This window comes from Elgaria multicarinata, chromosome 1, assembly GCF_023053635.1.
Source record: "Elgaria multicarinata webbii isolate HBS135686 ecotype San Diego chromosome 1, rElgMul1.1.pri, whole genome shotgun sequence".
NCBI lineage: Eukaryota > Metazoa > Chordata > Lepidosauria > Squamata > Anguidae > Elgaria > Elgaria multicarinata.
The window spans coordinates 38,011,979-38,034,488 of record NC_086171.1 but is presented as its reverse complement, the minus strand read 5'-3'; the positions used below and the strand labels follow the sequence as shown (position 1 = coordinate 38,034,488).

The 22,510-nt window shown below is 40.7% G+C and overlaps 2 protein-coding genes across 10 annotated transcripts in view; one reads left to right on the top strand and one right to left on the bottom strand.

The window, feature by feature from the left end:
• GALNT11 (polypeptide N-acetylgalactosaminyltransferase 11) overlaps positions 1 to 1,352 on the top strand; it is a 40,317-nt gene extending 38,965 nt beyond the window's left edge. Inside the window, exon 12 of the mRNA XM_063126051.1 lies at positions 287 to 1,352. Within this exon, the coding sequence (XP_062982121.1) occupies positions 287 to 418 (132 nt within the window). The 3' untranslated portion in view covers positions 419 to 1,352. The remainder of the gene's footprint in view (positions 1 to 286) is intronic.
• Positions 1,353 to 2,171: 819 nt separating this feature from the next.
• Positions 2,172 to 22,510, bottom strand: part of KMT2C (lysine methyltransferase 2C) — a 208,126-nt gene continuing 187,787 nt past the window's right edge. For 7 of the 9 annotated variants that reach the window (XM_063126206.1, XM_063126186.1, XM_063126224.1 and 4 more), the window contains 16 exons: positions 20,961 to 21,125; positions 18,473 to 18,614; positions 17,584 to 17,731; positions 17,143 to 17,321; positions 16,900 to 17,036; positions 15,085 to 15,337; positions 14,469 to 14,608; positions 13,506 to 13,613; positions 8,912 to 10,031; positions 8,136 to 8,272; positions 7,305 to 7,447; positions 6,876 to 7,044; positions 6,388 to 6,504; positions 5,601 to 5,674; positions 5,157 to 5,265; positions 2,172 to 4,134 (listed from right to left, as the gene is read on the bottom strand). In XM_063126206.1, coding sequence (XP_062982276.1) covers positions 4,042 to 4,134; positions 5,157 to 5,265; positions 5,601 to 5,674; positions 6,388 to 6,504; positions 6,876 to 7,044; positions 7,305 to 7,447; positions 8,136 to 8,272; positions 8,912 to 10,031; positions 13,506 to 13,613; positions 14,469 to 14,608; positions 15,085 to 15,337; positions 16,900 to 17,036; positions 17,143 to 17,321; positions 17,584 to 17,731; positions 18,473 to 18,614; positions 20,961 to 21,125 — 3,234 coding nt within the window. In that variant the 3' untranslated portion in view covers positions 2,172 to 4,041. The remainder of the gene's footprint in view (positions 4,135 to 5,156; positions 5,266 to 5,600; positions 5,675 to 6,387; positions 6,505 to 6,875; positions 7,045 to 7,304; positions 7,448 to 8,135; positions 8,273 to 8,911; positions 10,032 to 13,505; positions 13,614 to 14,468; positions 14,609 to 15,084; positions 15,338 to 16,899; positions 17,037 to 17,142; positions 17,322 to 17,583; positions 17,732 to 18,472; positions 18,615 to 20,960; positions 21,126 to 22,510) is intronic. The other 2 variants (XM_063126216.1, XM_063126196.1) reach the window with 2 other exon arrangements.

Genomic DNA, 22,510 nt, shown 5'->3' with positions numbered 1-22,510 from the left:
TCTCCAGTAGAACTTATGCTATTGAATCATTGCAGTATCATGATTCAAACATCAATTCCCCCTCTCCCCATAAATATTTTATCCGTTAAATAGTCATTCTGAGTAAGTGATCCCTAGATAAGTTGTGATTGACTCAGAGTAAAAAAATTAAATACAGAATTGGAACTTGGGTAGAGAGAAGCCCTAGTAAGGTCAACTCTTTTCAACGCAACAGAGAATATTCTTATTTTAACAAGATTTTGAGCTGTTTTATCTCAGTTGTCGCTTGATGCTTTTCTCTCTCCAGAAGAATAATCGACTCTATCAGGTGTCTGTTGGGCAGTGCATGAAGGTTGTCGACCCACTTAGCCTCAAAGGATATGTGACCATGGCAATTTGCGATGGCTCCCTCCCTCAGCAGTGGCGTTTCGAGAGCTGAGTAACTATGACGGCTTGTCTCCTCAGTAACTGTTGGCTGAGCTGAATTTGTAGAGCCTGCAACGCCATTTTCGACACTGAACATTTAAAGGAAAATATTTTAATGACAGTTTGGAAAGCAATCATTGGGCTGTAATGTTCAGATGGAACAGAAGCTGTGGCAGTTTCCAGTTTCTCTATATGAGTAGAAGTGCAATTAAGGTTTGTGTTTAGGAGTTCTCTGGCATTCTAAATAATAGGCTGATAATTAAATTTCTTCACTAATTATATTGCATTGATATAAGTGGACATTTCCCAATTGTCAGAAGACTCCTTTTCTGCCAGTATTTCTTGAACAAGTATCATGATACTATACTTTTTCATTTGGTGAGTGGATGAATTATTCTAACTGATCTGGAAAAATAATGGTCTATCTTATTAATTTGTGTATTTAATTTTAGTTCATTAATTTTAACACATTACATAGTTACAGTTTTATCTGTCATTTGTCCTGAAGTATTTAAAAGTTAATACGGATAATCTTAATGACTGTGTAGGACGCATCCAGAATTACGCAAGTGGATGTCTACTCCTGAATCAGGACTTCCCTGTATCCTCTTCCCCACTGTAGTTCCCCCCCCCCCCGCCCACCCTGAAGCCTCTCCTGCAGGTCACAAAACCTTCAGGGAAGGCCTGGGAATAGGTGAGGGGGCTGCAGCACAAGAAAATCCTTGCTGGAATATGGGGGCGAGGCTGCCTTGCCTGAGTGGAAATGCCTCTTCACTCATGCAAGGTACCTTTAGGTGCCACCCACATGAAACTTGGGCATTTTGAAAGGATATATGGTACTTTATTTGTTGACAGTCTGTTCTCAGTTTCCAAGTGAAGAGGGCAGCTATAGATGCTTTAAAATTATTATGAAGGTGCAAGACATATGTATGTGAATAAACTTCTGTGGGGAAAAAATTCTTTGGATGAGAGTCATTATATAATCAGTTCATTTGGTATAGATTTAAAATACAATCAGAACATGCAACTGACATACACGAGCACCCAGTGATTAGGTAGTATGTTTAATGTCTTACTTATGGTTACCCATTCTAAATGCGGAATCCCTCAGCACAGCACACTATTACCACCTGTGGGCAAGGGCTGCCCTTTTGGTTTTAATGAAGCCAGCAACTCTGTATGGGGAAGAAATTTCTGGCAGGAGTGGGTGGGTGTGGAAGCTCCATGTGCATCAGATTGTGTTTTATCATCTGAACTGTATTCTTTTGGAAAGAAAACTTTGTGTGCATGAAGATTATACCAGTCCTATGAATTCAGGAGTGTGATTATGCCTTTTCCCCCTTTTCCTGTTTTTCTTTTTTTTTACTGTATCTGTTTTAAATAATGGGGCAGATTATATCAATATGGATGGCTATGATATCCAGAATGGTAGAAAATTATGTGGAATTCTGGCTGGGGCACATTGAGAGTTGTAGTCTAACATCTGAATGGCACTAAGTTGGGGAAGATTGGTCTAAACTATTATACAAAGCAGGATCTGAGCAATTATGGTCTGTGGTTATTTTTATATTTTATAGTAGGATTGCTTCTCTGATGGTCCAGTGCTGGACCAAAATCCTGAGGCTGCCTAAGAAATCCTCTTGGTTGAAAACTGTGCAGGACACAGTCCCTTTGGGAAAGTGGGTGTATGTCTTATGGAATATTCAGGATGTGTTGCATCCTTATACAAAATAAGACGCATCTCAAATGAAAATATAAAGGTGGTGTTTATAGATGTAAAATATTTTATTTGTAAATGCTGATCTTCTAAATCTGTTTCCACAAATTTCAAAGCCCATAACACTCTGTATACTTCAAAAATTCATTTTTTTGCCAACATTAGATAACTATTTTACAGAACAGAAAAAACCTGTAGGACAAATACTGGTAGGATGTTGGAATATTGTACAAGAGAAGAAAAATATTCAAGAAACAAATTTCATACAGCTATTTATCAAGAGAAAAATATATACAATTGATTTATTCTGTAAGATAAAAATACATCATGCCATATACATTACAAGTTCAGAACTGTATCACTGAATATACCAACAGTTTTACAGTCCACTTTAGCTGTGCACACAAAAAACTTCATTTTTTTAATATTTAGACTGTGAAGTGTCAGTACCAGAATTTAAAGTACAAAATAAAAAAACTAACCTGGTTCAAAATGTTGATTAGGTTTCTACAAGCAAACACAAACAGTGTTTATTTATTTTAAAGAAATGTAAACAAAAACAATCATTACAAACACATTTTTAAATTACATTTTCCAAAACCCTATTGCCAGAGTCCTGCAGCTGAAAGCACAATTACATCTAATTTTTTTCCTTGTTTTTACTTTTAAAGAAGGCAGCTATTGTATTAGACTTACGCTCTCACTACACATTTCTATTTTCATTACATGATTTTAGTGTAAGCTGAACAGTTCATATAATCTCCGCTACTTTTGCTGGAAAAGAAAATCAATGTTCAGCTTCTATTTTGGGTGGTTTTAGCAATTATTCACAGTTATCACAAATTCTAAGCACAAAAAACCTGATTTAAGAAATAGGGATGTAACAATATAATACAAATAAAATAAATCAGTCTAAACTTCCTCAGACATCTACAAAAGTCATAGTTGTAATATACATGCTCTCTACCAGTCTCAAGGGTTACTTAAAAAAGTTATTAATAGAGCACAGTTGAGCCTGCTTTAAAGATTAAAAAAATAAAGTAAAACCTCTCTTAAATTGAGATTTTGGTTATTCCATAACAATTGCAATGGCATGTTTAATAATACATGAGATCATATTGTAACATCCCTATCAAAGTTTAATAATAAGCACCCGAACTGCTGCAGAGTCTGGTAGCATTTGGTCAATTACTATTTTTTATACTGTACTTTTTCCTCAAAATATTTACACTTTTGTACAAAGTAACAGGGTTTGTTAGTTCTGCAGGTAACAGCAGCAGCTTGGCTTCTAACTTTTCCTTTTAAAAATAGCTTCATTCACTTATTTCAATAATAAATACAAAAAGTTTCTCTTATTTTACAGAAATCAAAAACTACAATAAACTGACTCATGGAATCAAGTATTTTAAATGTATTTTAGTGCAAGTTATTTTTCCCTTAGCTCTATCCCTAAGGAAGTCATTTCAGTACATTCCTTGTTCAGTGGTGTCTACTTTTATTTTTTCTGTATTTTAGAGGGCCTGCCCCTTTAATAAGTAAGGCTGTGGCCAGCACTTTGGACGTCTCCCTTTCGCTGGTGATTTCAGTCTACATTCATTGATGCCCCACTGCCCTTTGGCAGGTCAGCCACAGCTTCTCTGCCCAAGTTCAACAATTTCTCCTTAGTGAGTTCATAAAATCAAAAGTGCTGGACCGGTCTTGGAGATCAGTTTCACCTCTGTGTGCCTGAGAAGTCAGGCATCAATTCCCATGTTCTGCCAGCTTGCTTCTGATGCTTGCTTTACACTGGAGTAGAATATGCAACTTACAGAAGTGATTGCTTTCACACACCCCACCCCCACCCCCACCCCACCAATCAATAAAATCTAAATCACTTCTTCCTTAGGACAAGCAACCCTCGGAGACAGCAAGGAATGCAACTAGTTCATCCATTTTCGGCAGTTTACAGCTCCACAGTGACATGGAATCTTGTGCTGGTCATCTTCAAAATCAAACTTATAATCGTAACAGAGCTGAAAGAAAGGAATTGTATGTTAGGAGATCTTGGTTTGCAAGCACTAAACGTATTGACCCTCATACATATAGTTAAGACATTATTTAATCATGTGTTGTTGGATTTTAACTAGCTGACAATTAGGAGGAGAAAAAAACATTTTCCTATGTGAACTGTGTCTTGGTACTTTTCAATCAATACAGTGGTACATTTTAAATCCTTCCGCAATGCAACATCACTGTTGAGTAAATTGAAATTGTGTTGTGGACATTAGCGATTAAGGGTCAGTTCAGATGATCCTTTCTTTACTTACTGAAGTGGGGAAAGTATTTCTTAAACCAGCCCTAACTAGTTAATTGTGGCAGGAATATTTATGTGCTAGAGTTCTTACAAATGCAAAAGTTGGGCTGCATCAAATTTGCAGATTGAGGAGCTATAATCCTCACATGGGAAGCATCTGCCTCTGTCTCCAACAAGTTAACTTTCCAGTGTGGAGGAAAACATATCTCCTCACATTAAATAGGCAGTACAATCCCTGGATGAGAACAAGAACTCTACAATATTACTGTGCACAATTTATAAGACTTCCAATACAAATGTAATTTTTCAATATCCTAAATTTTAACTTTCAGCATAAAAATTTAGAGATGAAGATTACATTACTGATATCACAATCCTGTGTCTCTCTGCTCAGAAGTAAGTCACATTGACTTCAGTGGGATTTACTCCCAGGTAAGCGGGGTATAGTATTACAGCCCAAGTGATGGAAACAATGGTGGTCATTGTTACGCCGTGTTCCAGTAGAAGGGAAACTTGCATGCTGCCTTTCTTTATGAGTGGCTTCTAAAAGTTGGTCAAAATGCTGTGATGCTCTTGGAAACACATGCAAGGGATTGCAACTGTGTTGCCCAATCAACAGCAAAACGAATTCTCAGTACTGTTTTAAAGAAAAGTAAATGTTCGTGGACGTGATTAGGCATTTCAGAAAGACAAAAATGAATCATATTCTACAAATAATGATGAAAGCCATACAAATCCTACCTCTTCCCCCTTTTGGATTCTCCTGCTAGAGCTAATGATGATCTTATGTCCCCTTTCAAAGGTTACTACTTCAGCTACACAGTTTGGTGCACAGGAATGGTTAATATACCTGTAAGAAAAAGAACAGGAGAAACCCAGGTATTTGTTTTAAAATGTGGAAGGTACAAACTGATTTTACTGTAAAATCCACACACAACTCCTGACCACCTGCGGAGGGGGAAATGAAGTTCAGTGAAGTGCTGCATTTCTTACCGCTACACATCTGGTATGAGAGCACAAATTAAGGCTGCAGTGAGTTAATAAGGTAGCTTTATAATTCAATAAAGGTTGAATGGACCAACTTAGAGAATTAAGGGTAGTATGGAAGAAAGCTTCAAGTGGAGCCTCAGGGAAAAGCCAGTAAAGGGAATACGGGAGATCACCGTTCCTTGTAGAGCCACCCACCTTGCAGGACCTCCTGTCAGCGTGGCATCAATGACATGATCATTGTCAATGCGAAACATGTACACTCCGCGATTCTGTGGGGAGGGAAGGGGAGAGAAAAATGCTGTCAAATCTGTTCAAGAAGAGTCAATCATTTAAACAAAGGAGTGATGCACAATACTTCTAAGTATTTTTTGGATTAGTAACCAGGCACAATCCGTTCATTTTCTAAGGAAGTGGAGACTTGTGGACTATACGCAACATGGAAAACTAAACAATTGCTCATTTTTTGAGACTAAATGAACTAAATAGAAAAGGCAAAGCCATGGGGCCTTTCGGAGGCAGGCTTTAACATCGCATCCACAGACTATTAATCTTCTCAGTCCCTCTAAATGCATTCACAGGATAGCTGGGAGAACAATGTTGCTGTGGATGTTTCTTATATATGTAGCCTCTATTGCACAAAAAGGTTGTGTTGACATTTCAAAAGGGGACCCAGGAGAGAGAGAGAGAGAGAGAGAGAGAGAGAGAGAGAGAGAGGCCTAAATCCCAATTCATATTTGCTACTATTTTGAACCAATTCTTCAGAATTCCCCCAAAACATCAGATGATCCTGAAACTCAAAGGCATGACACAGTTCTGAGTGCCCCACATCCAGTTTCTAATCACTCAACAAGATTCAGGTGCGCACAACTCACACGCCAGCATTCACGTCCGTTATTACTTTATTTTCTCTACAAAAGAGGCTACACATTTTTTGCTATGTCACATGAGTGGGTAAAACAGGACATGTTGCCTTATGCAATACCTGAGATTCGTAAAGCTTCTCTTTCCTGTTGGCTACCTCATTGCGGATAATGGTTCCAATATATTCAATGACCATGGTGTGCTTTTCAATATCTCTAGCAGCATATAAGCCCAGACCCTACAGAAACAATGATAGATGATTTAGGAATATCCCAAGTACCAGAGTGCACAAATTGGCCCACTGTGCTGATATGCATGGATTAGTATTAGGGTAGCAAAAACTTAAATGACAAAACAAATGCTTTTTAACAAACGTGAAGTACAATCCTACGCATGTTTACTCAGAAATAGGACTGACTTTGTTCAACTGGGCTTAATTCCCTACAGGCTATATTGGCAAGGAAAAGTAGCACTAGCCTGACCTAATGGCATTTATTCCACAAGTACCATTTTGGATGCAATTCATATTGTTTTCACACTTCACTGGAAAAGACAACAGCAAAAATCTGAGGACTAAATGTTTTCCCAAACAGAGGTGTAATAACTGACCTGAATACGCGACCGTGCCAAATAGACGTTGGATTTCCATTCGGTCTTCATTTTTCGGTATTGAGAGGACTTTGAATGGACAAACTGTTTACTGTAAGGTGCATTCAGTTCTCCTGTAACTGTGCTCTGAAATGACTTTGAAGTGCTGGTGCTATTCAAGGTATGAGGCCTGTAGTAATGGGTCATATAACAAAAGAAGCATAGAAGGAGAACTGAAGATCTCTCTGAATTTTATGACATTGAGTCAGAAACAGACAGACAAACAAACACTCAAAGCCAGCTAGCGTAGACAACAAAGCAGCTCCCCTGGCTCAGACATGCACATACACAGCCAACGACAACAGGGTTTGTAAGCAGCACACAGAAGCACAAGTACCCTACGTAGCCTATAAACCCTGGGCTGTACTATGTGAATTTAAAAGAAAATACCTTAACACAAACCTCTTGACATGGCTGCTCATTTTCGGCTCAGAGCGGGCACAGCCTGTGGGGTTGATTGCAAGAGGGAGTTCCATGAGTGGGTTTCGACCATACCGGAAGGTGTAATGCTCACAGGCCTCAACCCCAGGAAGCTGTAAACACACCAAGGAGTCGGATGTCAATGCAGCTGAAGAACAGCCAGAGAAATGGCAATCTGATTCAGCAACGGCATTCAGAACATAGCTGATATTCTCCACAGGCAAATGAAAAGGAGACAAAGCATGCAACCAAGCACTTTGCAAAATGGCCTCCTGTTCCTTGCTGGATTTCTTTAAGAACACAGATCTCCAGATAGGTTGTACAAGCTCAAACCTGGCTTTTCCATCCCAGCCTGCAAGATTCACCCATCACTCTCTTTTGGGTGCACCTGCCTATTCAGACAGTATGCTGGTACATATTTCCCACCCCACCACAGCCATATTGCCATTATGGTCTACCTCCCACATTCTTGTAGCCATTTGGGGAGGCAGGGAGGAAAGCAATGGCAACACACCACATCAAACCATGGTATCCTATTTCTACAACCTCCCTCAGAAAGGGAACGTGTAATCTTGGCCAAAAGTGCTGTTTGAGATATTCCACTAAACTCTCCTGCTCCAGGTACAGCAATCCCAGATCAATCTCCTCCTCCAAAGTCTATTACAAATTCTCATTAGGTAAAGCCTGGCTACATGTTACATTCACCATTTTTTAAAAAAAGACTACGTGTAACAAACTCTTGATTAATACTAAACAAGAACAGGCTTTGAGCCAGCCTGGTGCGGTTGCATGACTACACACCGATTCAGCTATCCTAGCCACTGCAGAGACAGTCAACCCAAAAAGGTCTTCGCCCTTCAGATAGGCAGTGAAGAGCTGGAGCATTTCAGAACTCTTCCTTACAGAAGCAACAGGCTCCAGGATTTTATCCCAAACACCTATGTAGGAAAAACACACACGATAAAGTGAACAAAAGAAATGCAGGAGGAACACAAGGCACCACACTCCACTTAACTGTTATAACACCATTTAAGGTTATATTAACTTTGGATGCAGCACTAGGATTGCTACTAGGATATCTGCCATGGGGAAAAATGCATATTTAAGATTACACCTCTCCTAAGATGAATTCTTTACACTGATATTACTTTTGCATACAAAACCATGTGTACCTTGTATGTTCACAGTGTGTACACATGCCAAAAAAAATATGAAATCACCACAAGTGACAGTGATATGTGTACGCACAATTTGCTAAGCAGAAGGTATTTATCTTGTATGAAATGACCATACATATTACACCTGGTATAGTCTTCAATCGTGCCTCCAATTATTAGATAATTTCTTGTACTAATAAGAGATCTGTGATACAGCAATTCAAGTAACAGCTGCATCAGTGTGAGTTAGGTTATATTCAAATCTTTTAATATTTTTTCAGCCCAACGCAGCATAAAACAAGATGAGAACCCTGAAATAATGTGCAGGAAATGCCACGAGGATGTAAACAAATGTACATCTGGAACTTAGGCATATAGTGAAGAGAATCCTCTATTGACATTCCCAGGATTCTATGTTACCTTTTGGGGTTGAGTCAGTAAGAACCAGATCTTCATGGCCGTGCTCAGTAATCCTGATCACAAACAGGGGAAGGCCATCCTTCTCTTCAATGGAACACAAGTAGCGACATCTGCGGTTGGCATACCGTGTACTCCAATACAACCGGCTGGCTTCATAACCCACAGGATAGAGCACCTTTGAAGAATGGAAGGCCTGCATCTGGTGTGGCAGCAGTTGGCCAATAGTGTGAAAGATTAGGCTTCCCACTCGGAAGGTGTGCTCACGGTCCCCCCGTTGTACTATGCTAGCAATCTGTCGGACTTCGTCACGCTGGACATAGACACGCCTGAAGACTGCAAAATAGCTGAGTTCTTGCTCATGAGCACCCTTTGGTTTGTGCATTGGGCAAAGCATAGTCTTGTCTTTAAAAAACATGCATTGTGCTTTAATGGCGCAGGTAAAGTGATATATATTGGTGCACCTTAACCTGTGACAACCGCTGGTAGCGCCCATCTTGTGGCAGAACATGCATTTCATTTGCAACCCCCTTCGCAGAGCTAGTTCCACATTTATTAAGGCACCAGCTTGTGTCTCATAGACCTCAGTAGACCAAAGAGCACAATTCAAATGGACCCAAAGGTCTAAGTCAAGGTTAAGAAGTCTCGCTGGTCCATCTGTTAGCCCATCGCCCTCTTCGTGACAGAAGCAACACTTTCGGTAGTCCTTAGGTACTAGATCAGGTTTAATAGTTGTGCCCAATTTCTTGAGGAACTCATCTATTTCCTCATCACACGGTGGTTTAAATGTTCCTTTAGGAATCACAATCTGTATGTTCCATTTTTTCCACTTCATTCCTTTCCATTTCTTACTTACTGGTCGACAGTCATCAAAACCATTGGGTATTGTTCTCAGACGTGGCTTTAGTTTTACTGTTACCTTAAGCTCATCTGGTTTTGGCTCCACTCTGGCTGCTTCAAAAGCAGGAGGGAAGATGATAAGGGGCGAAGTAGGCGGAGAAATCTTTTCCTGTAGCTGAGGGAGGCAATGCACGTCTAATGCAGAGATGTTGTTGTTATACTGATGGAACACTTTTGGGGGTGCCTCCTTCATTGGAAACTGTGCTAAGGAAGAAATTGATTCCTGAGAAATAAGCGGAAAGCAGTTAAATATGAATTTAATAAAAACATGTTCAGACAGTATTATTTTTACTTTAAGCAATAAAGACATTTGCTTAATTTGACAGTAATTAATTTATTCCAATAAGCCTGGATAGTTTTAGAATTATGAGTTCAGACTTCTTAAAGCCATTTTTAAGAAATGAAATTGCAAATGGTTCCCCCCCACCCCCGCCAAAGAACGGGAAACAACAGGATCTCTAATTTTGAAAACTGTGCATGAAATCTGTATTGTGGAACATTTTGACATAACCATTACAGACAGATGGGTCCAAAGGGCATTCCAACAACGTATACCAGAGCACGTTCACAAAGTGCAAATTACATACACAGGGCTGGGTGTGGACCCCTGTGTGCACTTGCCACCTATGCCCACTATACGCCTACTCTTGTCCAATGTACTGTATGAACCAGCTCTTCGTGTCAGTATTGCCCTTATTTGAGTTGCAGAGAAAATCCGACTGTCCTATCTAGCCAAGGATGTGAAGTCTAAGAATTGCTTACTCAAGCACTGGGGGAGAAGGGCTGGAAGTCAGGTTGTTGTCCAGCATCAATGTCCTCCCAGTCCATATGATAGGCCAGTAACCCTATCATCATCATCATCAACATGGTGCTGTACATACTAAAAGAATAAAACAGCAACACTCTGCCACATAGGCTTACATTCTAACATCATCTGTAAATGCTTAGCACTAGAAATGTATAATCTTGAGACTGATTTAGTTGTGGATAAGCACAGCAGTTTTATGTTTCAAATGATGCATCAGTCCACTTACAAGCAAATTTATTCATGGACAGGCACTCCATCTTGCCAATTTAAGCAGAAAGTTACTTAGAATGCCTCAGTAGATGCTGCAGCAAAGTTAGTGAGCTATTGATATTCCGGGACATAAACTGAAAATGAAGCACTAACCAGGGACACCACTCAGAATAACAGCCAGACTGCACCAACTGTTCTAAGCATATAACAGGACATACCAAGCAGACCTGTGTCACTGAACCACACCTACACTGCACTGCGATCTCTTCTGCATGTGCCCATTTTTACTTCAAAATGATGCCAGCACAGGAAAAGCCCTGGGGAGATGTTGCTCTGTATTGGAACTATGGGTGCTCAAGAATTTTGCTTGGTCTGCATTTTAAGCAAACCAAACTGATTTGCTTTTCCTGGAATTATATGCAGATTAGAACACATTTATCTTTATTTATTCGTTTATTAAAATGCAGACATGATCTTAGTTTAGGGGGAAAGAGGCAATTTTATGTATTAAAATATTTCTAAGTTGTCCTATTGTGGGTGGCCTAGTCGAGACATCCATAGTTATGGTTGGGAATACCATTGTGCTTGTTTTTTCCATAGGGCAAAAAGTCAGTTTTGGGGGCATAGCCAAGCTCCCCCTTGTCTGATCTGCCCCATATTTTGCATGTAGATAGCTATGGTAATTTGCTAGCAGATTAGCTAGGTTTGGTGCATAGCAAACCCTATTATGAGATGTTATAGGGAAAAAGGATTAGTCATGTCCTGTCCTGTCTCCTGCCATCACACAAAAGCTGGGAAATCATTTTTTCAACCATATCGCCAGCCCCCTTTCAAACCACAATGCGCCTTGGGCAAAGGGACGAAGGCAGGAGCCCATTGGGATGTACACGTGACTATTGAACCACAGGGCTCTGGGACCTATCAGGCGACAACCTGAGTGCTCGGACCTGTGAGATATTATGCATGCCAAGTCAAAGTTGGGGAGACATTTGCTTTTCAAAAACCAAGGAAATTCGATCATCAAAAGACCTGCCAGTTTAAAAGACCAGAAGCTAAGGCTATCTCATGTTAGTCCAAACTTGACAAAGCCAGGAAATTGGAACCTAAGGCTGATACCTTATCTGACGTGCCCCATAATCAGCCATGATGTTGTGCAACGTCACAAATTTTGCTTGCTTAAAAATTCTCCATGTGCCCATAAGTTTCCTTGGTCATTCAAGCGCAAATCCAAATGAGGAGGATTAAGTGCCTGGGGCCAGCAGAGATGACCACAGGTCCTGTGTTGTCTTCTGAAGCAACACAGGACCAGGGCAATGTGGTCTTACTGTACTGCTAGAGGAAACCCCCTGTGAGTTAAACCATTCCTACTTGTTGCTTGTAGGCAAGCACAAATTGTGACATTGCACAACATCATTACTGATTACGGGGCACACCTGTGAGCTTCCAATTTCCTGGTTTTGTGGTCTTAAATTGGCTGGGTTTTTGATCATTGAATTTCACTGGGTTTTAAAAAGGAAAAGTACCATTATAGTGCTCTGGGGGGAAAAGAAAAATACAAACTAAGAAACAAAACATAAACAAGACATTAACTGAGTAGATGTGTTCGAATGAAAAGATCTGTCCTTATATGCTCAGAAATACCTACTTGTCATTAGGCCAGCACAGGATTCCAACATAGCCTTCTTTTCCTCCCTGCCCCTCCCCCTCCCCCCCGTTCTTCATCAGTGATTTTTCTGTCGGGCAGAATAGCTCCCTCAGTCCTCAAAATTACCTCACTTTTGTCTCATCTGTCAGTTTGCTGGTACCCGTTCCCTACTGTCAAAACGCTGGCAGGTGAACTGCACTAGGTATGTTGGACTTACATCAAGCATCAGGATTCTAAAATGTTAGGAAGAGTTTCCACAGACAGAGGCGGCTCTCCTTTGCAGACAGGCACCCTCCACGTGTAACAAGGACAACAAGAACAGCAAGGGAGGAGAACGGAGCTAGCAGATCCATTTCTGCTCCTTCTCTTGGTGTGTGGAACGTACACATGAAGAGAATGCTTACAACCATCTTAATCAGTGTACACAATGTAAAAATAGCCCTTTCGTGAGATGTGGTCCTTGCACATCCTTTTTCTACCACACCGAAAAGAACAGCAAAGACTGGGGCCTTCACACTGTCTTTCTGTCTTCAGAAAGTCAACACACGGAGCCCAGAAAGCTAACACATGGAGCAGGAAAACCTTAACACCCTTTGAACCACCGCCCAGAACTTCACCAAACCAATGAAATACAAGCCTCAATGAAGTATACCAACATTTAACATAAACATATGATATGCGGCGCCACAGATTGAATAAAAAAGCAAAATGTGTCAGTTTTCAGCACACCCTAACCTGCTGCGCCTGTGAAAAGTTTTTTTTTTGGGGGGGGGGGGAATAAGTTTGAAATTCTGCACAATTGTAGAACTCATTATGTAGAGATCACAGATGCCAAGTTTCAAGTTGACAGCTCACCTGGGATCATTTTTAAAATCAACAGATCTTTGAGGCTTATAATGACGGAATCTTTTTTTTTCTTTTGCCTTTGTGACTAAGCTTAACTGAAAGGACACTCTTGTGCCCCTTTAGTGAATATTTTAAATAATATTTATTGTGTATTTTATTAAATCAGCAGAACTGAAAATCTTGTTTACCTTGTTCTCTGAGTTTTTTGCTTGCATGGATGCTGAATAAAGAACAAAGCAATTGTTGCTACAGAAGACAAAGTCTCTCTCCATTCTCTCAGACTTCTCTCTCGAATCCTGGAAATAAAAAGCCAAAAAGCATAAAAATATACTTCAGAAAATGTCATTTCACTAGTGATAATTGATGTAAAAAAATGATCTTAGGAAACCTATCTTATGGTAAGGTACAACCTTGGAGGCCAAACCTTATTTAGAGTCAATTAGGAAACGCACTGAAGAATCTAGTTAGCAACAACATTTTTTTAGAACATAAGATTTTGCTAACAACGTAAATGTAAAATAATTTTAAAAATTGTTTTACGACATATAAAATTATTCAAATTGCACACACAACTGTAACAAATAAAACAAAAGAAATGCTGATTTAAGGAACAAATGCTCCCTTTCACTATTGACAGTTCTAAAAGAACTTAATTTTCACAACTTAATGCTGTCATGTTGTCTTGTGGATACACGGTCAATTACACTGGCGTTCCTTTAGATACGATTTTGATTCTACAGAATTACCTACCTGGTAGTGAAAAATAATATCAAGCAATTGATAATAGTTTGGAGGCATGCCAAGCTTCTGAAATGTGTACTTTGAAACTTTCTGGCATTTGTATGCGGAATAGAGATCGCCTAGCAATCCTCACATATCTACAGCCAACGCAATGGGTGAAATTATATGAGACCAAGAAGGGAAAAATGGCTTCTCAAGTTATTGTTCTGCCAGAGACTACCTGTTAGTGAAAGAGAAATCTCTACAGATTTCCTCCAAGAACAATAAAACAGAACACCAATAATAGCTATATACAATGCAAGGCATAAAACGTACAGGAATTTACCCAGCTCCCTTTTGGGACCTAACCCTGTAAGTGGATTTTTTTTTAAACAAACAAACAAACACGGTTTTCACTTTTACAGTAGTACCTGTTTCTTGAAAGGTAGATCTTTGAAAGATTTCCGTACTCCACTGCCCAGAACCACCACTTTACAATGAGAACACCATTGTGGCCTCAACACTGAAACATCTGCGACATTTGGGCTGTGCACCTTATAGCCTGCCAAAACTTAACATGACAAGAAAACAACCTTGTGAAGATGTATAATTTCATTCCATTTATTATATTTTCACACCGTTACCATAGCTGAACATCTCTGGGCAGTTTACAAAAATTAAATATAACTTTAATACTTACAAGAATTTCCATATTCATTTCTGTATTACAACTTACTTTGCACTTCCTCTTCTCACTACCATATTTTTTCTAGTGCCTTCAGTCACATATTAGTAGTTTGGGACTGAATATGACAGAATGATTAAGCGTTTTCCCCACTGGAAATGGTATAACCCTTCTGCAATATATTTTTCAAGTGTGGCCTTTGCTTAATCACTGTGACCAGAATGCACTTTATATTATTGACAAGAAAACAAGCAAATGAAGCAGAAATGTGTTTGTTTTCTCACCTCAAAATCTAATTTTCAAGACTAGTTATACAACACATCATCATGAATGAAACGTAAACAGGACATATGCCGACTCACCATTACCACTTGGAGGAAACGGCGCATGATGTGGCTTGAGTCCATAAGGCCCTGTTAGTCCAGGAGGGCCTCCATTGCCCGGCTGAGGACCATGAAGTAATAAATGCTGTCTGTACTCAAAGGTTGCATTTCCTCTGTGAGAGTTCAGCATGCCCATGGAGGATGGAACTTCTGACGCATTGCTAACTTCATAACTGTTTGGAATTCTGACATGCAAGAGGTTGGAAAATGCAGCCACCACACTACCAATATTCTAGGGTGGAAAGAGAAAAAGAAATCTCTGTTCTTAATTAAATAACTAAATAGAAATTAGAGCTGAAATGGAGGGGTAAAGATTGCAAACACAAACCTCCAAGAATGCACCCACCTAGTTCTGGTGAGTTTGGGGACATGATGATTGTAAAACAGGAGAAACGCAGCACTCACTCAGATGATCTCCATGGCAACACCAGGATGCTTATTCAGACTGAAGACTGCTTCCTGGGCTCCATGGCTTCGCCACACAGCCAATCTTAGTGGACTGTTTGATAATCTAACATCAATGCACTGCCTACATGATCCTGATTGGCTGGGATCCCCTCAGCAAGAAGCCCCTGTTGTTTTTTAAATGGTATCAAAGTTGCTGAACAAGGAAAGTAGAAGCTGCAAACCCCGCGGGAAAAAGGCAAGCAAGGATCCACGACCCCCAGCAATGCAACACCACCACCCCGCTTCAGAAATGCTTGTGGGCATTATTTCAGTGCAGTATTACAATTTAACAAAACAACGCTGAAACCAATTACCATAGTTTACAAGAACTGCTGTACTGCAGTGCAGCACAAATAAATAAAAGTAATAACCATTACATCCACTGGATGCTGGAGACTGCACACAACATTGTAACTAGAGCTGTGTGCAAGTGGCCCCTCAAAAAATTCTCCATCCTATTTGTGGGTAGAGAAATTGGGGGGGGGGGACGACGACAGACGGATGATTTCACTGAATTTCTCCCGTGGGGAGGAGAAATTCTCCAACAATTTCTCACAGCTAGGAACAGCTTTCTCCTTTTTCCTTTTTGTTTCCTAAGGGTTTTGGGGGTTTCTTTTTGCACTGCCACTGTAAGTAGCAACAGCACCCACTGTGTTGGCAGCCTGGCCCCCATTTTGCATTCCCCACAATGCCCCATATATACCTAGCATCACTCGAGGGCGTTGGGGGGGGGGGGAATGCAGCCACCGCAAAAAGAGGAAATGGTGAAGAAAATGTGGAGAAAATTCTGAAAAGTGACCTTTTATTTCTAGAGGGTAAGAAAAGAAAAATCTCAGGCATTTCTTGAAAGTTTTCTTTCCCCATGAAAGGGCCTTCCATTTTTCTGCCTCATTCTCAGGGAAGTTTATAATTTATTTTGAATGTGTGTTGGTGATGTTTTTGACCTTAACTAATCACTATGGGGTGGCCATATTTTCTTTCTATTACACATCTCCCAGGCTGCCTGTACATCCTGATCTGAAAAGTCCCTATGGGAGGTATGAATTCATGATGCCTTCCCTGGGAAGGAAATACAGGAAGCCAAAGAGGCTACAGGCTGACAGAGAGATGACTGTACAATGAAAGACAGGACACTGTTCAACCATCTCATAAGTCAAGTACATATAAGAACCTTGAACCAAACCCATGAAAATTTCCCCGAAAATTCTTCTCCTTTGAATGTCTTTTAGAAAGCAATTTCTTTTCTATCATTGAATGAGAATGGTCAAAATTTTCATAGGAGAAATTTTCGGCACAGCACTAATAGTAACACCTTACATATGACTTCCTGGAACTTGATCTCCTTACCTCCGCTGCTGTGGGGTGTAACGTAATTGCAATGGATACCAGGCCAGATTTGGGGCCATTTTGGGAAGGTCCAAGCTGAGAGCCAAAGAAGCCAGAACAAGGTTCTGTTTTGATATAGTTCCTTTTTGCTTCTGAACCTTAATTTAAAGAGAGAAAAGAAATGAAAAATTTAATGCAACTGAGCTGCATAAGAACGCAGGTAGAGAAAATAGTACGACCATTTAGAATGTATTTTGGCATTACCTTTCCCAGAACTGGTAGGTAGGATTGGAATGATAGGAGATGGGACAGGCTCTGGCATCTCTTCCTTTACAGCTGATAGATCAGGGTACCGGCTTATTTCCATACCCATTACACTCTCAGGAGAGGAAGAAGGAACAAAGCTGTCTGGAGTGTCTCTATCATCACAAGGATCCTGAACCCTGGGAAGGAAAATAAAACTTGAAGTGCTGAAAAGGCTGTTTACATGTAGTTGGGTAACATGAAGATCAAGGGAATGACTCAAGAAGGTGACGGCAATTTGGAGGAAACTTCAATCTATTTCAAATTTCTCAGGTCTTTTCAGAACAATAGCAAAAACAAAAACAACAATTTGGAGTGCTAGAAGTCTTCTTAGGATTTAGCGACACCAGGGAGCCCCTGGGATATTCTGCAGCTAACACAACGTTTAGCAAAAACACTTACCTTAGCTCTTCGTGATTGTTATGAGGCGGAGTTGGAAGGGAAGCAGGAACGTCCACACTTTTAGGACCCTGAGCCATGGCTCTGGCTAACAGATCGTCCTGTGGTCTGAAAGGCAGCTGGAACGGTTTCGGTCCTAGAGCTTTGGTAACTGAAAGGCAGCAAGAGCAAACTCAAAAAATGACTCAACACATTTGGAGACATATGTTGCAAAAAAACCCTAAACACAGTTCCACGATCAACACCACAGCTCTCTTCATTGAGTCTGTCACATGAACTTTATGTAAATATATTCTTTGACATTTTCCCATACATAAGAACATAAGAAGAGCCATGCTGGATCAGACCGAGGGTCCATCTAGTCCAGCACTCTGTTCACACAGTGGCCAACCAGCCATCGGCCAGGGAACCACAAATCAGGACATGGTTCAACAGCACCCTCCCACCCATGTTCCCCAGCAGCTGATGCACACAGGTTTACTACCTCAGATACTGGAAGTAGCACTTAGCCATCAGGGCTAGTACCCATTAATAATTTTCTCCTCCAAGAATTTTCCCACCCCCTTTTAAAGCCATCCAAATTGGTGGCCATCACTACATCTTGTGGTAGTGAGTTCCATAATTTAACTATGCTCTGTGTGAAGAAGCCCTTCCTTTTATTTGTCCTGAATCTTCCACCAATCAGCTTCATGGGATGACCCCGGGGTCTAGTATTTTGAGAGAGGGAGAAAAATGTCTCCCTATGCATATTCTCCACATTTTGTAGGAAAAATTAAAAAAAACACACTTCAAAGCATTCTGTTGTAATGTGGCTTACAATTTTTTGAGAAGTGCCATCACTTACGAAAGATGCCAGGGCAAAATGCTCTGGCATATGTAAATGACAACTTACCATCATGTCCCCCCAGAATTCCAGCCTTTGTAGCAAGTTCTTCAGTGGTTGCAAATCCATTTACCATTTTTGGACAAGTCACAGGTGGAGGCGTAGGTGGGAGGGAGGCGGGTGGGGTGGGAGGGTTACTGAGGTTATTCTGCTGTGTGAGAAGAAAGGAATTCATGTTAGTTTTAAGCAAGTTTTTTTCTGGCTAAGAAGCATATTTAGCGACTGGCAATGTAACAAACATAAGAACTAGAATGCCCATTAGAATGCCCATAGTGTTATTTTAATGTTGCCATGCTTCCACTGGCTGGTTTGGTGCTATGAGAATGAGTCTGGAAGGAGCCTTGGGTTCACATTCCCCCTCCTCCTCCCTGCCCCACATACTCAGAATATTTCATTACTTGCTGGATTTTTGACAAACCATAGTTTGCTGTTCTAGGTGAACTTGCAAATTATGATTTACACCATTTGCAGAGTGAATCCAAACCATAATTTGCGGGCTTGGTTTGGAATTATGCCTGAGCCACTGCATACAAAGGGGGAAAAGACATGACTTTGGGTTTTATTCCAAGGATTGGCTCTCAAGCAATTTCTCATTCTTAAAGGAAACTTAATAAGAATAAAAACCCTGCTAGAGAGGTGAGTGTGTGTGTGCGTACGCACGCTGTTCAAAAGCAGACTTTCAGATAGTATTCCTGAAATGGCAGGGCCCAGCCATGGGGAAGCAGATGGGGCTTAATGAATCCTTGTGCCAGCAAGGACACGTGCATACAACTGTTGTTGTTTTTACTTTAAAAACTAATCTAGGCACTAGAACAGAGGGTGCCATTCATTACCAGCTCAATCTAGTGCACCAGTGCTGATCCCACTTGTGAGTGCTAATTTTGCCTCCTCCAGGTACTGCTTAAAATGCTACAGAAACTTGCCAAACTGGTTTAACCAGAGGCCACAGAACAAAAAAGTGAAGGTGGGGTGGGATGAAATGAATGTGCAACTCTGGGCAACAATGACTTTATACAATGTAATTAAAAACACTTTAGATATCAAGTAGATCTTGGATCAAATCCAACACCCTGACCCAGATGCTGCCATCTTGCCACCCAGGTGCCTACCTTGGAGGCAAAAGGACGGGTAGAGGTGGGCAGCATTTAAGGCAACAGAATTTAGCAGCAGATCATTTTAAATGTCTGACATGACCCATCATCCCTCACTTTGGCAAAACGGAGAGCCAGCAGAGTCAGAATAGGACTAGGAACAGCATGGTTCAAATCTGGGCTGGATCTACACTACTGCTTTAAAGCACTTTATAACAGTTTTGACAGCTGTATATGGAGTGTGTCCTGGGCCCCAACAGTTGTCAAAACTGTTATAAAGCGCTTTAAAGAAGTAGTGTAGATCCTGCCCTGCTTGCTTCTGAGGCTGACAGGGTGGCCCAGGGCCTGCCACCATCTCTCAGCCTAACCTAACTCCCAGGGCTGCTGTGAGGATAAATCAAGGGTGTTTAACCACATATGCTACACTCTTGAAGGATGGAATATAAATATAATAAATGAAAGAAAGAAAATTAATTGCCAAGGAGAGTTCTTTTTGTGGAAGCCATGAAGAAATTCAGGAGAATTACATTAGAGTTAGCAGAGGAAGGAATTGGGAATTTCATCTCATTTGTTGCAATGTCTATAGTCCCTTTATTCAGAACTGTAAACACTTGACCTACTGTTACAATTTTGTTATCAACCAGGAATGTGCAGTCAAATGCCAATTTCCCAACGAACATACATTTATTTATTTAGGGAATGCATCTCCTGCTCTTCAGTAAATACTCTCAGGGCATCCCGCATATAGAATACAATATATCAGCCAGTCATAGCAAAATCAAAGCAGCAGAAGAGCAAAAATAACATCAATTTCAGTGGATGTTTAAAAAGGCCTGGGAGTATAAAAAGGTCTTTGCCTGGTGCTGGAAGGACATAAGTGTAGGCAGCAGGTGAGTCTCCTTGGGGACATTGTTCCACACTTGGAATAGCACAGCCAAAAAGGCCCTCTTCATCACCACCTGCCTAATTCCAGAAGGTGGGGGGACTCAAAGAAGGGCCTCCGGTAACAACAGCCTCAACACAGAGGCAGGTGCATGGAGGGAAAAGACGGTCATAGTCTTTTAATTAAGCAGTACTTTACTGCTTGAAATTATTCTGCATTTGCACTGCACCGGGAATTCAGGTGTTCGTGTGTGTGTTTAATCTAAAGACTATGATTACAACTTTCACTATTCCATCAGTTTGAAAAGATAGTTAACAGATTTTTTACATATATAATATGACTAATAATGTTTAATATGAAGAAGAACCCCCATAAAGCTGAAAATGACAGTGCAAGAAAAACAAATCATATTTTTTAAGATACAGAATGGTCTAATAAATTGCCAAGGTATAACTAGGGGTTAATCCTACTGCTCTTGTTTCTTATAGAACTTCTGGAGAATCTATGTAGAAAAAAAATACACCTTGTAGATTAGCTGAGAATAGTAATCTGATACCCCATCAAGCGTAGCGCCACCAAAGCTTCCCATAAGGCGACTTCCACTACTCAGATGACCACTGCCATAAGGAAGAAAGTGGGCAAAACTCACTCCAATTATTGGCTCCATTAGAGGCAGCAAAGAGAGTTGCTGTAGGAAAAGATGAGCAGGTAGGATTATCACACTTGTAAAATGCACCACAAACAAACTGCACATTTCCACTCAATTACACTAAGACGACTATTACCAGCAGAAGCCCAGTTTTTACCCACTTATCATACAGTAGCATTAAAGTAGTCCAGCAAGTACTTTACTCGAAGCCCTTCAAATGTTCCATGCCCTCTTCCCTTCAGGAAAGCGGCCTCTGTTTTAATTTGCAGACAAAAGCAATGAGCACAGTCAGTGACAGGGCTGTCAAAATGTGGAGCGTTGCAATTATTGCATTACCCTCTATCTTATTGATAAATAGTATATTAACAGGGCACACAAATTATTTACAGCTTATTCAAATGGAATTACGCTTAATTAAAAGTTTGCTTTCATGGTGATTTAGAAGACGTCATGGTTCTAGCTCTCCCATGTCACCTCAATGCTTTCTTCAGGTCTTTGTTCACCACCCTCCTTCTTTCCAGCAGGCTTCTTTGTCTTTAATCACACAGCGCTATGCCTACCCTCACTAAGTTGCCTCTGGTTGGCCATGCCTGTACCTCTTTGTCTCGCTTCCCATGCGCCGGGCTGCCTTTTTTCCTTGACATCTCCAACAACTGCTAAAGCTAACTCTGCTCAGCTAGATGAATCTGGGATCGGCTAATCTGAACAGCCTGGTTTCTGATATTTACCACAAGTCCCCCTGGGGTGAGGAGGAAGAAGGGGTTGGTGCTCAATCACTAAGCTCTGTTCCTTTGGAGATGACAACCCACCATGGGTTATCATCCACGGTGGCTTGTCGTGATGTTTGAACCATGTGATGTTTCTGCAGAGTGGCTTATTTTTCACGAAGAAGCACACTGAGAACCCATGGCTTGCTGTTGCATTTTTCAGGGTGGCTTGTTGAGATGTCTGAACTTTGAAAGAGCTACACAGGTGTTTAGCAAGAGCAGCGAAACCTGGCTGCTCCTCTCAATGCCCTCCACTCATCTTCCTCCAACTCGGTGTTTCATTTGACAGCAACCAGCTTTATCCACTGGTGAGCTGAGTTAGCACAGCTATGTGTATTACTTACCTCTAGAAAAGCATATGCCTCGCCCCCACCCCAATTTGGGGCCATGGCATTTCAGAGGGGGATTTAAGCTCCCTCTTCCTGTTTTCCTACCAAAATGGTTTTTAAAAAAGAGGAAGTTTCAATTATTATTATTATTTACCATTCCGAGCCAGTTCGATGCCATATGGGCGGATTCGTTCAATACGCATCATGACCGGATGTACAACAATGTATGCCTGCTTCAGCTTTGAATATATGGACATTGTAACAACAAATGAAGGATTACAGCACATGTATATTCTTATTTTTTCTCTTTTTAATTTTCCTTTTCCTT